At 46.2% G+C, this 15,000-nt stretch overlaps 1 protein-coding gene across 2 annotated transcripts in view; it reads right to left on the bottom strand.

The window, feature by feature from the left end:
* Positions 1–15,000, bottom strand: part of TAFA3 (TAFA chemokine like family member 3) — a 680,526-nt gene that overhangs the window by 136,463 nt on the left and 529,063 nt on the right. For both annotated transcript variants that reach the window (XR_010238909.1, XM_063955398.1), the window contains exon 3: positions 8,397–8,546. Coding sequence is in view for 1 of the 2 variants with exons in the window: in XM_063955398.1 (XP_063811468.1) it covers positions 8,397–8,546 (150 nt within the window). In the remaining variant the exon portion in view is untranslated. The remainder of the gene's footprint in view (positions 1–8,396; positions 8,547–15,000) is intronic.

Here is a 15,000-nt window from a genome sequence, read left to right on the forward strand (position 1 = left end):
GATTCGCTCAATAATCACACCTGAAACCATTCTCTCAGTAACATCAGCAGAACTTATCAGACACAATCATCTAAAAAAAATAAAAATAAATCACATACAGTGTATTGAATGAAAAATACTTCAAAGTATACATCTGATTTGCCACACATATAGGGGGTCATTCTGACCGATCGCACGCTGCAGTTTATCGCAGCGGTGCAATCGGGTCAGAACTGCAGATGCGCCAGCGCCGTAGTGCGCCGGCGCATGCCAGACGGTCTAAGGCCGTCGCTGCGGTACGATCGCCTCTGCCTGATTGAGAGGCAGAGGTGCTCGCTGGGCGGGGATGAAGCGGTGGCCTTTGGACGCTGTTTCATGGGCGCGGTCCGGCCAACGCAGGCGTGGCCGGACCGTGCAGGGGGTGGGCCGCTGCGGCTGCACGACAAGTAGCTCCGGCCAGCACGCTAAAGCTGCGCTGGCCGGGAGCTACTCCTAAAGTGCAAAAGCATCGCCGCTGTGCGATGCTTTTGCACTTCTGCAGGTAGGGGGGGGGGGGGCGGCACTGACATGCGGGGTGGGATAGCCTTGTGCTGGACATCCCCCCGCATGTCTATGGACATGATCGTAGCCCTGCAACATTTTGCAGGGCTACGATAAACTCGGAATGACCCCCATAATTTGGACATGCCTTCATAATTTTAACAGGCTTCTTATTATGGCAGATGTACAGTACATTTAAAATAACACTGGTAAATTGGTTATATGACCACATTCACATAAAGTAGAGACAAAACATTTAGTGCTGTAGTAAAATATACAAATACAGTAAAAAGAAGGTCAACCCATTGGCGTGTGCACAAGGTTCACATAGCCTAATGTGGAGAGCCACCCATGGTGCAAGTATGCAGGTACTGCCTGTTGCACACTTTGCATCTGTGACCAGCCTTTGCCTCACTCCTTACAGTAACTCCTTATTTAACAATACACGTGTTCCCGTTACCAGCTGCTAAATAAACCAGGTAGCACCCATGTCACCTAAAAAAGTAAAAACCACTTGAAATAAGCAGCACTGCAAGGTTCACAGGTGTATGTTTAAATAATAAATTACTAAGTGTAAAAATTGTATCTCCTATATATTAGCCCAACTCTGTGATTCTGTGCCTGGCCGTAACGCTGGGCGGAGTCACAGGCACAGATCTACCAGAAGTCCTCTCCCTCTGACCGCCCATCCCTGCCCAGTCCCCTCCCCATCTCCGCCCTGTCCCCTGTCTCCCTCCTCCCCGTACACTCCCTGGTGACAGAGCAGCCGCTGACTGTGAGCGGAACTCACACTACCTGCCTCACAGACTAGCGGCTGCTGCAGAGTTCAGGGGACAATGCTGACACTGACAGCCGCACTCGCTCCCCCTCCCACCCGCGGCAACCAACCGCATCCACCCAGCACCCGCGCCACTCCCGCCCTCTCCCCCACCCGTAGCACCAACATCCGCGGCCGCCCACCCGCGGCATCCACCCGCGGCACTCCCGTCCCCGCCCGTAGCACCGACACCCGCTCCCTCCCATCCGCGGCACCCAACGCATCCCCCCACATCCACTCCCACCTGCAGCACTCCCGCCCCCACACCAGCAGCAAACCCCACCCGCGGCACCCCCGCCCCTCCACCACCAGCGGCACCCCCGCCCCTCCCCCACCCCCATACCCACCTCTCCCCCGCTACACCCCTGCACCCTCCACCCCACCCGCACCTGTCCCCCCACCCATGGCACCACGCCTTCACCCCCAGCATCCCCCCCTCCCCCACCCACAGCACTCCCACACCAGCTTCTCCCACAGCCCCCCACCCCTCCCACACCCACATCACCCCAGCTCCCAACCCTCCACCCATGGCACCCCCGCCCCTCCCCTTCGCACACCACCCCTGCTCCCGCACCCCCACCCCTCTGCTACCTGCAGCACCCCCACCCGCCCCCGCGAACGGTGACACCCTCACACCCACCCAACTGCACCACCCCGGCAAACGGCCCCCTCCCCCACCCGCGCCACCCCCATACCCACCTCTCCCCCCGCCCCCGCTACACCCCTGCACCCTCCACCCCACCCCACCCGCACCACCACCGCATCTGCCTCTCCTGCACCCACCCCTCCCCCATCCGCAACACGCCTGCTCCCACAACCCCCTCCCCCAAACCCTCGGAAACCCCCACAGCCGCCTCCCACCCCCCAACCGCAGCACCACTGCACCCACGCACCTGTCCCCCCACCCATGGCACCAGCCCACCACCCGCAGCACCCCCCCTCCTCCACCAACTGCACTCCCACACCAGCTTCTCCCACAGCCCCCCCCCACCCCTCCAACACCCACATCACCCCTGCTTCCAACCCCCCACCCATGGCACCCCCGCCCCTCCCCTACGCACCGAACCCCTGCTCCAGCACCCCCACCCCTCCCCTACCTGCAGCACCACCCACCCCCACAACCGTGGCACCCTCACACCCACCTCCCACCCACCCAACCGCACCACCCCAGCAAACGGCCCCCTTCCCTCACACACAGCACCTGCCCCTCCCCTCCCCCCCAACACCCACGCACCTGCCCCTCCACCACCCGCAACACCACCACAGCTGGCCCTCCCCAACTGCGTTAACCCCACACCAGCCCCTCACCCACCCATAGCGCCCTCTGATCCCGCACCCGCCCTTCCCCTACCCGCCGCGCATCAGGACCCCCACCACACCCCCACAGCCGCCACTCCCCCACCCACAGCACCTCCGGCCCCTCCCCCACCACCATCATCTATAGACACCTTCCCTCATTCGCACACCTACTACACCTTCCCCTCCACCACCCCCCGCACCTCTGGACCACCACCCACAGCACCTCAGGACCCCCTCCCCCATCCACGGCTCCCGTGCAGCCACCCGCAGCATCTACATACCCCATCCCGCACCCACACCTCCCCCACCCGCAGCACTTCTACAACCCATCACCTAACCCCTACACCCCTGCAACCCCACCTTCCCCTACATCACCCCTCCCCCACGCACAGCACCTCCAGACCCCTCCTTCATCCACAGCCTCCCGCACCTGCCCCTCCACCACCAGCAGCATCTACAGACCACATCCACACCCCCTCACGCCCCCCCTGGCACCCCACCCACGGCATCCCCATACCCGCCTATTCCCCACCCCCGCCCCTGCCCCACCCGTCGCAGCTGCACCCCCACCTTACCCCAGCCTCGGTATCCCTGCACTGGCACCCTCCCCAACCCACTGCAGCAGCACACCTGGGCCACCACAACCGCCGTAACCCACCCCTCACTCATCCACAGCACCCACGGACCCACTCCCCCATCCGTGTCATCCCCGCACCCGCCCCTCTCCTGGCTACCGCACATCCAGATCACCTACCCCATCCAGATCACCTACCCCACCCGCAACACCCCCGCACCCGCCACTCCCACAACCACAGCACCAACCCACCCGCATTATCTACAGACACCCTCCCCATCTGCGGACCTCCCACACCTGCCCCTCCCCCACCCGCAACACCTCTGGACCACCACCCGAACCCCCTCCGGACTCCCTCTCCCATCCACAGCTCCACCGCATCAAACCCACCCCCATCCACAACATCTACATCCCCCATCCGTGCCATCCCACACCCACACCTCCCCCACCCACAGCACTTCTGAAACCCATCACCTAAGCTCACCCCCCCTGCACCTCCAAATGCACACCCCTACATCACCCCTCCCACACACACATCACCTTCATACCCCCTCCTTCATCCACAGTCCCCCCGCACCCACCCCTCCCCCACCAACAGCATTTACACTCCCCATCCGCGCCCCCTCTACACCTACCCTTCCCCCACCCACAGCACCTCTGCACCCTTTTACGCCATCCGTGCCCCTGCACCCACCCCTCCGCCACCCACAACACCTCTGGACCCCCTCCCACACCCACCCCTCCACCACACGTAGCACCTCGGACACCATCCGCAGCCGCTACAAGTGATGCCCTGAATCGGGCTGATCAGCCGCACGGATAGGCACCTCACTGAACCCACCCCCTTTCCAAACCTCCCAAACTTTTGTGAGTATACTAATACTGTGGCCATTATGTGTATAAGCGACACTGCTACCTGTGGCCATTGTGTATAAGTGGCGCTGCTACCTGTGGGCACTATGTGTATAAGCGGCTCTGCTACCTGTGGCCATTGTGTGTAGAACCAACTCTGCATCCTGTGGCCACTGTGTCTATACGCGGCTCTGCTACCTGTGGGTATTGTGTGTATACGTGGCTCTGCTACCTGTGCCCATTGTGTGTATAAGCGCCTTTGCTACCTGTGGCCACTGTGTGTATAAGCGCCTCTGCTACCTGTGGCCACTGTGTGTATAAGCGCCTCTGCAACCTGTGGGTATTGTGTGTATAAGCGGCTCTGCTACCTGTGGCCACTGTGTGTATAAGCGGCTCTGCTACCTGTGGGCACTGTGTGTATAAGCAGCTCTGCTACCTGTGGGTATTGTGTGTATACGCGGCTCTGCTACCTGTGGGTATTGTGTGTATACGTGGCTCTGCTACCTATGCCCATTGTGTGTATAAGCACCTCTGCTACCTGTGGGCACTGTGTGTATAAGCACCTCTGTTACCTGTAGGTATTGTGTGTATAAGCGTCTCTGCTACCTGTGGGCACTGTGTGTATAAGCGCCTCTGCTATCTGTGGGTATTGTGTGTATAAGCGCCTCTGCTACCTGTGGGCACTGTGTGTATAAGCTGCCCTGCTACCTGTGAGCACTGTGTGTATAAGCGACACTTGTACCTGTTGGGTTTTGTGTGTATAAGCTGTTCTGCTACTTAGGGGTATTGTGTGTATAAGCGGCTCTGCTACCTGTGGCCATTTTGTGTATAAGCGGCTCTGCTACCTGTGGCCACAGCACTTTGGTGTCTTATCTACAGTGCATTGCTGTTAGTCATCTGGTACTTCATGATGCAGACACTAGCAGTATATACTACACTATGTTATTCATTGTGCCCTGTGGCCACTCTGCATGCCCTCACAAAGGGCTATGCCCCCTTGACAATCGCACGCCCTCCCCCCTTACAATATTTACCCACTGCCATAAAAAAAATTCAGGTAATACTCCATATAATAACAATTATAGCACAGCTGAAGCCCGTGCAGGTGTTAACCGGTCATAGCCTCTTGCAACGGTATTTTCTCTCTAACACCTTCCCTCTCTTTCTCCTCTCCCTACCACCCTGCCTCTCCCTATCCTTTACCGATCCCACAGCGTTTCTGTACATTCCCTTTCTCCCCCCCCCCCTACGCCTCTCTATCGTTTCTCAACCGGACACCATTTCTGTATGCCCTCTATACTGCCCTGCGTTTCTGATTCTGTTATCTACCAGCCTGCGTATGTTCAAAGGCGTGCAGGGGTTTACGGGGCGTAGCCCCAACCGACGGTGTAAAGAGCGCCCGTAGGGCGCGATGAATCACCTAGTTATGTTATATAATTCCAGAAAAATAATGGAGAACAAAAATTTGAAGGATAAAATAGGGAAAGATCAAGAACCACATCCTCCTAGTGCTGAAGCTGCTGCTACTAGCTATGACATTGACGATGAAATGCCATCGTCATCTGCCAAGGCCGATGCCCAATGTGATAGTAGAGGGCATGTAAAATCCAAAGAGCCAAAGTTCAGTAAAAAGACCCAAAAAAAGAAATTTAAATCATCTGAGGAGAAACATAAACTTGCCAATATGCCATTTACGACACGGAGTGGCAAGGAAAGGCTAAGGCTCTGGCCTATGTTCATGACTAGTGGTTCAGCTTCACATGACGATGGAAGCCCTCAACCTCCATTTTGCCATTTAATTCCAGTGATTTGGACATATAATTCCAGTGATTTGGACGTATAATTCCAGTGATTTTGCAGTATAGTTCCAGTGATTTTGCAGTGTAATTCCAGTGATTTTACAGTATAATTCCAGTGATTTGGACATATTGGGGGTAATTCCGAGTTGAACGCAGCATCGAATTTGTTAGCAGTTGGGTAAAACCATGTGCACTGCGGGGGGGGCGGGGGGGCAGATATAACATTTGCAGAGAGAGTTAGATTTGGGTGGGTTATTTTGTTTCTGTGCAGGGTAAATACTGGCTGCTTTATTTTTACACTGCAATTTAGATTTCAGTTTGAACACACCCCACTCGAATCTAACGCTCTCTGCAAATGTTATATCTGCCACACCTGCAGTGCAAATGGTTTTGCCCAACTGCTAACAAATAGCTAAAAGCCAATGGCGGGTATCCCGGGAATCCCGGGATTGGCCATTTTTCAATACCAATACCCGAGATTGAAAAAATAACCTGGGATTGGCTTCCCTACGTATGAGTCCAGGGGTACTGCTGTGTTAGTCCTGGTGTACTGCCGTATAAGTCCACCAATTGCAGAATTTTAAAAAAATGACAGGGGGGATGTTGGAGATGCTGTCAGTGGACCGAACAATTGCGGCCCACTCTCGACATTCAGCCACTGTGTGACACTACTAGATGAGCCAGGTGGTTGTATTGCTTAGCTTAGTCATACAGCTACCTCGGTGCACCTTTTTTTCTTCTTTGCATCATGTGCTGTTTGTGGCCTTTTTTTTATATCTGCCCTCCTGTCTGCCACTGAAGTGCCACTCCTAGATGGGCCAATTGTTTGTGTCGCTTGGCTTAGTCATACAGCTACCTCATTGCACCTCTTCTACATCTTTGCATGAGGTGCTGTTTGGGGCCTTTTTTTTTGGATATCTGCCCTCCTGTCTGCCACTGCAGTGCCACTCCTAGATGGGCCAATTGTTTGTGTCTCTTAGCTTGGTCATACAGCTACCTCATTGCACCTCTTCTGCATCTTTGAGTCATGTGCTGTTTGGGGCCTAGTTTTTGAAAAGTGCCCTCCTGTCTGACACTGCAGTGCCACTCCTAGATGGGCCAGGTGTTTGTGCCGCACACTTATGTCATTTAGCTTAGTCATACAGCCACCTTGGTGCAACTTTTTGGCCTAAAAACAATATTGTGAGCTGTGAGGTGTTCAGAATAGACTGGAAATGAGTGGAAATTAATGTTATTGAGGTTAATGATACCGTAGGATCAAAATTACCCACAAATTCTGTGACTTTAGCTGTTTTTATGTTTTTTTCAAAAATCATCCAGATCCAAAACCCGAAAGGGTGGTGTTGGCAAAACCAATCCAGATCCAAAACACGAAAGTGGAATTAGAACCAAAACACAAAACATGAAAAGTGCCAGCCGCACATCTTTAGTTTGAACTGTAACAATTCTCCTCCGAATTACATGCTTTAATTCATTATGTGGATCTGGATTTAAACAGTGCATTAAGATATCCCAAACAATTACTATTGGGGGACTGTTTTGTTTTATTGAAAACATGCAAAGTGTTGTTTTTTTCCCCCCAGTGCCATTTAGTGGCTATATATGTTTTATCTGTATTGTACTAGACACTGATCTGGTTTTTTTTGTCCGTTTTCAAATAAATTATATACTATTTTTACACCATTTAATTTATTATTTACACATACACCTGTGAACCTTGCAGCGCTGCTTGTTACAAGTGGGAGATAATGGTGTGGCTGAGAGACGCAGGGAGGAAATGATTGTGTGGTTCAGAGACGCAGGGGGAGATGATGATGTGTCTGAGAGACACAGCTAGATGATGGCATGGCTGAGAGACATCTGGGAGGAGATGTTGGTGTAGCTGAGAGACGCAGAGAGGAGATCATGTTGTGGCTGAGAGACACAGGTGGGAGATTATGAAGTGGCTAAGAGACTCAGAGAGGGGATGATGTTGTGGCTGAGAGCAGCAGGGAGGAGATGATCTTGCAGCTGAGAGACACAGGTGGGAGATGACGGAGTGGCTGAGAGATGCAGGGAGGGGATGATTGTGTGACTGAGAGATATAGGCAGGAGATGATGGTGTGGCTGCGAGATGCAGAGGGCAGGATGTGAAATGAGTCTGGTTGAACCTCTGTTGTAAGATGATGACACCGACTGAAGATGCTGTCTGCCCAGGGTGGATACATTTCTTCAGAGGTTCTCCATTGTGAGAAACAACCTTATAGGTAAGGTGAAGATGGAATGAAAAGGAATTCCAATAGGCAGAGCTAGACACGCCCAATAGGTAGTGCTAGACATGCCCCTCCCATTGTGCACCCTATTAAAAAAATGTGCTGCGCATGCTTATGGGTCAACTTATGTGTCCCCCAGCTTCTATTGTGTTGCCTTGTACCCATGCATTTTATGGTAGATGAGAACACTGAGTGTACTGTAGGTCTTGGCTAGAAATTAGAGCATTTCACCAACAAAAGTACATATTCCAACAGATCCACAGTTGTATTTGCAGAATGCTTACCATCTACACATGATGGAGCTGCTCTTGTCGTCCCTGCAACTTGTCCAGGGAAACAGGAGCATTTTACTGTCTGTGACCGTTCCTCGATCTTGTTCTTATTGCAGCATCTGTGAGCAGCGATCACTTCGCATGTGCCAGGTTCCACATGAACTGCAAGAGCAAACACAGGGGAACTTCATTAATACAAAAAAGATTTCTGCATTTATATAATAATCAATGCACGGAAGTGAAGCAAATCATTGCACTTGACACATGAGATTGCATAGTATCAATAGAGCTCATTTAGTGGTGGACTTCTTTGTACATATGTAGGACAAGTGACACCTAGAAAAGTGTACTTACAGTGCATTCATATGTTGACTTGGAGATTCAATATTGTGTGTTATAAGAGGAATACTGTGTGACAGATGAGTGCAGTATTCTTTGTTCTAGAATTGTACTAATAAATGTTAATCGATTGTGCTTATCTATACTTTTACAGTTCTTATTTCATTTTTCTTTATTTGTATCTGAACATGGGATTATCTTGTATCTTTGTAACTGTGATGAAGAGTTTTATCATTCCTAGTAACTCTATCTAGTGCTCTGCTTTCCTAATTGAAGTACTGCTGCCTACTGCTGCCATGGCGGCTGTGTATTTCTGGAACTGGAATGATTCCCGAAGAAGGTGCAGCTGTATAACAGTTTTCCTGAAATTTGTTTTGCTCTGTCTGTATTGGATTTGCTTCTTATTCCATGGTTGAGAAAGTACTACTTACACTAAAATAGCCAAGCAATATGTCAGAGTTGAGCTGAGCTACTAAGCATATTATCTGCAGTACAGGCTAGGGTTTCGTTGGTTGCCTGCATTGTTTATTCTAGTTATTGGTTGGTGACTTGGCAGACATGACGTTCACTTATTACACTCTGTATGGCAAGTACATTAAAGTTGGTTTCCAGGCAGAAAGCACCTGATGATCATATGTCTCTTCGTCATGAAACTCGGGCTTGTGTCCTCAACAAAATAATCTCCATGGAATTTTTGATTGCCTCTAGCTAAAATACCTTTTTGTGCTCTGCAACTAGTCTTTTGCATTCAAATAAAATGAGGTAGTTCTATGGGTAAGTTCTATGTCCATAATAACTGTTTTTAGTTCCATATTGTTACATTTTGAACTGTAAATTTTCTTGACTGAGGTCTTCAGCTATTTACAATCACTTTTGTTGAACAACTAAATGTAATATCTGCTATTCGGATTAAACAGTTTACACAAGAAATAGCTACCTAATTATTTTTGTTTGTTATATCTTTATGCTGAAATGCACTTTACACTGTCACGGAACACCTTCTCTGTAGGTGTGAATACACAGTAAATAAAAGTAGCACATTTTAAAACTGAGACATTAGATGTAAACTTGATGCTATGGTGATAAACTAAGTGCAATTATAAGCTAATTTTATGTTGCTTTTGACCCAGGAGTAAATTCACCCTTCATTTCACACTCTGGCATTCAGATCAGGAAGCCTGCCTTCATTTTATGATCTGATCTTCCTGTCATTAAAATTCTTGCAGTGTGTTCCCTCTGTCCATAAAATAATGATGACCTATGATAGCATAAGGAAAGCACAGCAAACAGCGCACACTATGAGCCTGTCAGGCTCTCTAGGTTCTGGTCCACATTGCAAATTAAGACAGGAGAGCACTTAAACAGAAGAGAGCCTCTTTGCCAGATATTTAATGGAAGCCTCAGATGTTAGGAGACATAAAACTATAATAAATATTATATAGGAATACAAATGAAATGAAGAATTAAGTAAGGAAATTTGTAGGCCACTCTGTTTTTGGTCATAGATTATATATATATATATATATATATATATATATACAGGTTGAGTATCCCTTATCCAAAATGCTTGGGACCAGAGGTATTTTGGATATCAGATTTTTCCGTATTTTGGAATCATTGCATACCATAATGAGATATCATGGTGATGGGACCCAAGTCTAAGCACAGAATCCATTTATGTTACATATACACCTTATACACACAGCCGGAAGGTAATTTTAGCCAATATTTTTTGTAACTTTGTGCATTGAACAAAGTGTTTTTACATTCACACAATTCATTTATGTTTCATATACACCTTATACACACAGCCTGAAGGTCATTTAATACAATATTTTTAATAACTTTGTGTATTAAACAAAGTTTGTGTACATTGAGCCATCAAAAAACAAAGGTTTCACTATCTCTCTCTCACTCAAAAAAGTTCGTATTTCGGAATATTCCGTATTTCGGAATATTTGGATATGGGGTACTCAACCTGTATATATATATATATATATATATATATATATATATATATATTTTTTTTTTTACAAATCTTAAATAAAGTACACGGGGCTAAATGTCTATAAAGTACATGGGTCTAATTGTAATAGCCTGTGAGAAGCTAGAAGCTGGGAGTAGGAGACTTTGAGAATAACCGTATTTATAAAGTGGCAGTCATTTTACAGGGCAGAACTAACCTGGATTTCCCTTGCAAATGATTGCCGCTTTAAAAATATGGTAATCCTCACACAAAGTTCCCTCACCTCGGGATTCTCATAGGCTATTACATGTAGCTCCTGGTTTTAAAACTCGTATAAGTAATTTAAACCAAGACAATTTTGCATGTTCTTCTAGTTAACATTTATGGCTCCTAATGTGTGTACTGTATATTTATACACATACATGTTATTTCTGTTTGTGAGTTGTGTTTACTGACTTGCAGGAAACACATTGTATACTAAGACATATCACAACAGTGTGTACAGTATGTAGGCAAGTAAAAATATCATGTGAATTTCTCAGTGGGATAGTTAATAAACCATTCTAGTAATGAGCCATTCCTTATAGGAATAGAAATGGTGGCATAAAGATCATGTTGATTTGGACAGACGTAGGTTATGTGATCCAAAGGTGAGCAGACACAATGCTCTCTGCAATTCAAAAATTCCTTATGCATGTATTTTCAATCTGATTTCATGTAAAATGGCAAATACTGCACTTAGGAAGCAATAAAACAAGCAAATATTTGACTGAGTGAAGATACTGATAATAGCCCTTCCTGACAAAAATACACACTAACGCTACAGTAGGTACACACTGGAGCCATATTGGCCCTATATGTTGAATCCAGCCGAATCGGAACATACCGATTAGTGTGTATGGCCAATTTGCAGGTGCCCGCGGTCGCTAGTAGTATAGTCAGGTTTGATGTGCTGCACATCAAACCTGGTGATATCGCTAGCGTCCCGTAGTATGCTATTGAAGGACGGAACATGATCGTTCCGTCCTTCGTTACCATCGATCCAATGTGTATGGGCAATCCCAGCTGATGGGCATTCATTCAAATGTCGTAACAAATGCCTGCCGCTCAAGTGTGTACCCAGTTTAAGAGAAATGGCAAGAATTTGATTACTCTTAAGCAATTACCAAAATGTCATAATCACAAATACTTTTTCAATAACACAATTTTTTTTTTTTTTTTTTACAATAGATCATATCAGTGCTGTATTTTGATCATTGCTGTACCAAAATGTTTCCAGTATATCTACTTTTACGGTGTTCAATTTCTTTCATATAAAATGGTATTTTATCTATTGATGTCTTGTTGCTTTCTACTATTTAACAGTGGCCTGGAGCTCACAATATAATCAGATTATTGCAATAACAACTTCTGTTTTGTGGACTCAACCTCACTTGACCTCATCTCTTTTATAGGTCATGCAACCCACTGGGCGAGCATCTCAATGTGGCAGCAACATTTACTTTTGTAAAGTTCTCTACACTTGAAAGAAATTAACAAACTTTAATTTATAGTAGCAGCAACCACTTTTTTTCACTACCAATGTAGTTTTTTTATTAAATTGCCAACATAACCCAATTATTCCTGGGCTTGTATGTTATACTACTATTCAACAGATGGTGACTGTCAGCGGACTTGACTTTATTCAAAAATTTAACATATATATTACTTTTTTACATAAACTAGAATCAGAAGTTCAAATTGTAACAGATTCTTTCAATTCTCACTTTCGTCCCTGGAGTCTGAACTAACTGCTGTCAGCACCTGCCTTGATAATTTGGACTGGTCTTTTACAGCAAACTCTGAACTGTATATATTATCCTTTTCTGAGCAAAAATGTTCTAACTAGAAAATCAGCAGTGAATGCTACATAGGGTACTTAAACATACCGTTTAGTACGTATACACAACCGCCCCACACCAACACGTGTGGACAGGTGTGTATACCCTTGGGCGCTGGTATCTACCAGAAAGATGGAGATCAAATAATAGTGCGGACTGCTGCTCCTAATTAAAGGATAATTGCAATCCTTATATAGAACAAAGAAAAACACATTTACTACAGGGATATAACCCCCTGTAGAAAATCAGGAGCGCTGTCCGCACCAATTAAAGAGACAATTAAGAATACAATTGAAAATGATAATAATTAAAAAAGTGTAAATAAAATTTATTAATCTACAATGCTGCAGCATAAATAACATTCAATCAACACATGGTATGCATATTTGACAAACAATCCACATATACTGATATTTTTTGGCTATACTTCACTAAGATTCTGAGGCTTGGACTTTGATATTTGATATATTTCACAGTGTCCACTCATTAATTGATGAACAGGCTATTAGTGGCTTTTCAAACACTCAATGTGTTCAGAAGTCCTTAGTTCCTTGGTGTTCCAATTAAACATGTGTGCACACATACAATAGATTAAAATGGGTAATTACCATCCACTCGTAGCATTTAGATCACCTCCAAAATTAAATATAATGAGACAGTCCCAATTCCGAAGCTCCTTCTGCTGGTACTTATCCGTTTATTGCAGAATATCTGGAGAAGATGTCATGGGGACTTGTCCACAGTGCTCCGGCTCCCTCTGCTGGTGGTTAGCCGTAATTGCAGATGCACTGATTAATGATCATACCACAAGGCGATGTTCATGTCAGTCAATGGAAGGTGAACGTCCTTGGTATCGGTCACTTCAAAAACACGTTTCTCCGCCTTCTGGATACACTCAGCGGCTTCCTCAGTTTGAATGACCATACTCCCTGAGTTCAGTTTATATAGCCACCCTGATTTGTAATTCCTGCGGCAGTTCGCGCATGCGCACTCCGGCGTGCGTTCCAAGCCTCATTATCACTCTGCATCTTAAATAGACTCCGGTGGCCATTTTGTAGCCTCATACCAAGCCTCTCTTTCATATGGAAATAGATGTTTCTACCATTCAATCCAAGCCTCATTTTGAATCCAGGAAGTTTTATTTAGCTTCTCTTTCATAAGCTATACAATCTTACTAATAATGTAACCAAGCCTCATTTTTAGCCCAATTTTTTGTCTTTAACATACATAATTACTAATATTGGACTCCAATAGCTATTTTATCACATTATCCAGTATCACTTTATTAAAGGACTAATTATAAATATCAAACTATCTATACCTCATTTTTATTGCCGCATTATAGGTCGCAAAATTGCATACTCTCACATACTAATAAACCACACTAAATAAAAAACATTTTTATATATACACATATCTATCCAAATGGTGGGGGGAAGGGATAGTTCCATTATCAAATGCCCTCATATTGTGGTCCATCTGCATACCCACAATCCCCTCCTATCACCATATAAAATACACATACATAGTCTCCATCTCCATCTCTCTGAATCGATACACCAGGTCCCTAAGTAGGAAGCGATATTTCGCAATAAAAAACATGAAAAAGAGAGGAAATGAAGGGATCCCGATTATATTGGATCAAGAGGACCAAGAAATGGTTAATATATTAGAATCGCTGGCAGATGAATCAATGAATGATTCGAATAAGGAGGCCTATATTAAAATATTTGATGCAAATGAAACTACTAAGTTCAAAAATAAGTCTGAGTTTTATCCGTTGGCGTATAGAGGGCCTTACATTGAGAGTTTCTATAAATCAACATTGGAACAGTTTAGGGAGATGTGCTATAAGTCTGATAGACAATCATTAAAAGACAATTTAAATACACAAGAACGACTAGCATTGAAAACTTTGAAGGGTGATCCCTCCTTGACCATCAAACAGGCTGATAAGGGCGGTGGGGTTGTGGTAATGGATACAGTGATGTATTTGGCGGAGGCTAATAGACAACTGGGTGACGCCAGCCTGTATTCAAGGTTGACCCACAACCCCACCGCCCAGTTTCAGAAAGAATTAAAAATCTTGTTAAATAAAGCATTAAATTCAGGCGCTATATCCAAAGAAACACAACGTTTTTTGTTTTGTGAGAAACCTGTGATTCCCACATACTATTGTTTGCCTAAGGTGCATAAAACGTTAGTGAATCCACCGGGTAGACCCATTATTGCGGGTGTGGATTCACTGACCAGTAATTTGTCATTTTTTATAGATAGCTTTTTACAGGGTTATGTTGTTTTTGTTAAAGACAAAAAATTGGGCTAAAAACGAGGCTTGGTTACATTATTAGTAAGATTGTATAGCTTATGAAAGAGAAGCTAAATAAAACTTCCTGGATTCAAAATGAGGCTTGGATTGAATGGTAGAAAC

This window comes from Pseudophryne corroboree, chromosome 2 (genome assembly GCF_028390025.1).
Source record: "Pseudophryne corroboree isolate aPseCor3 chromosome 2, aPseCor3.hap2, whole genome shotgun sequence".
NCBI lineage: Eukaryota > Metazoa > Chordata > Amphibia > Anura > Myobatrachidae > Pseudophryne > Pseudophryne corroboree.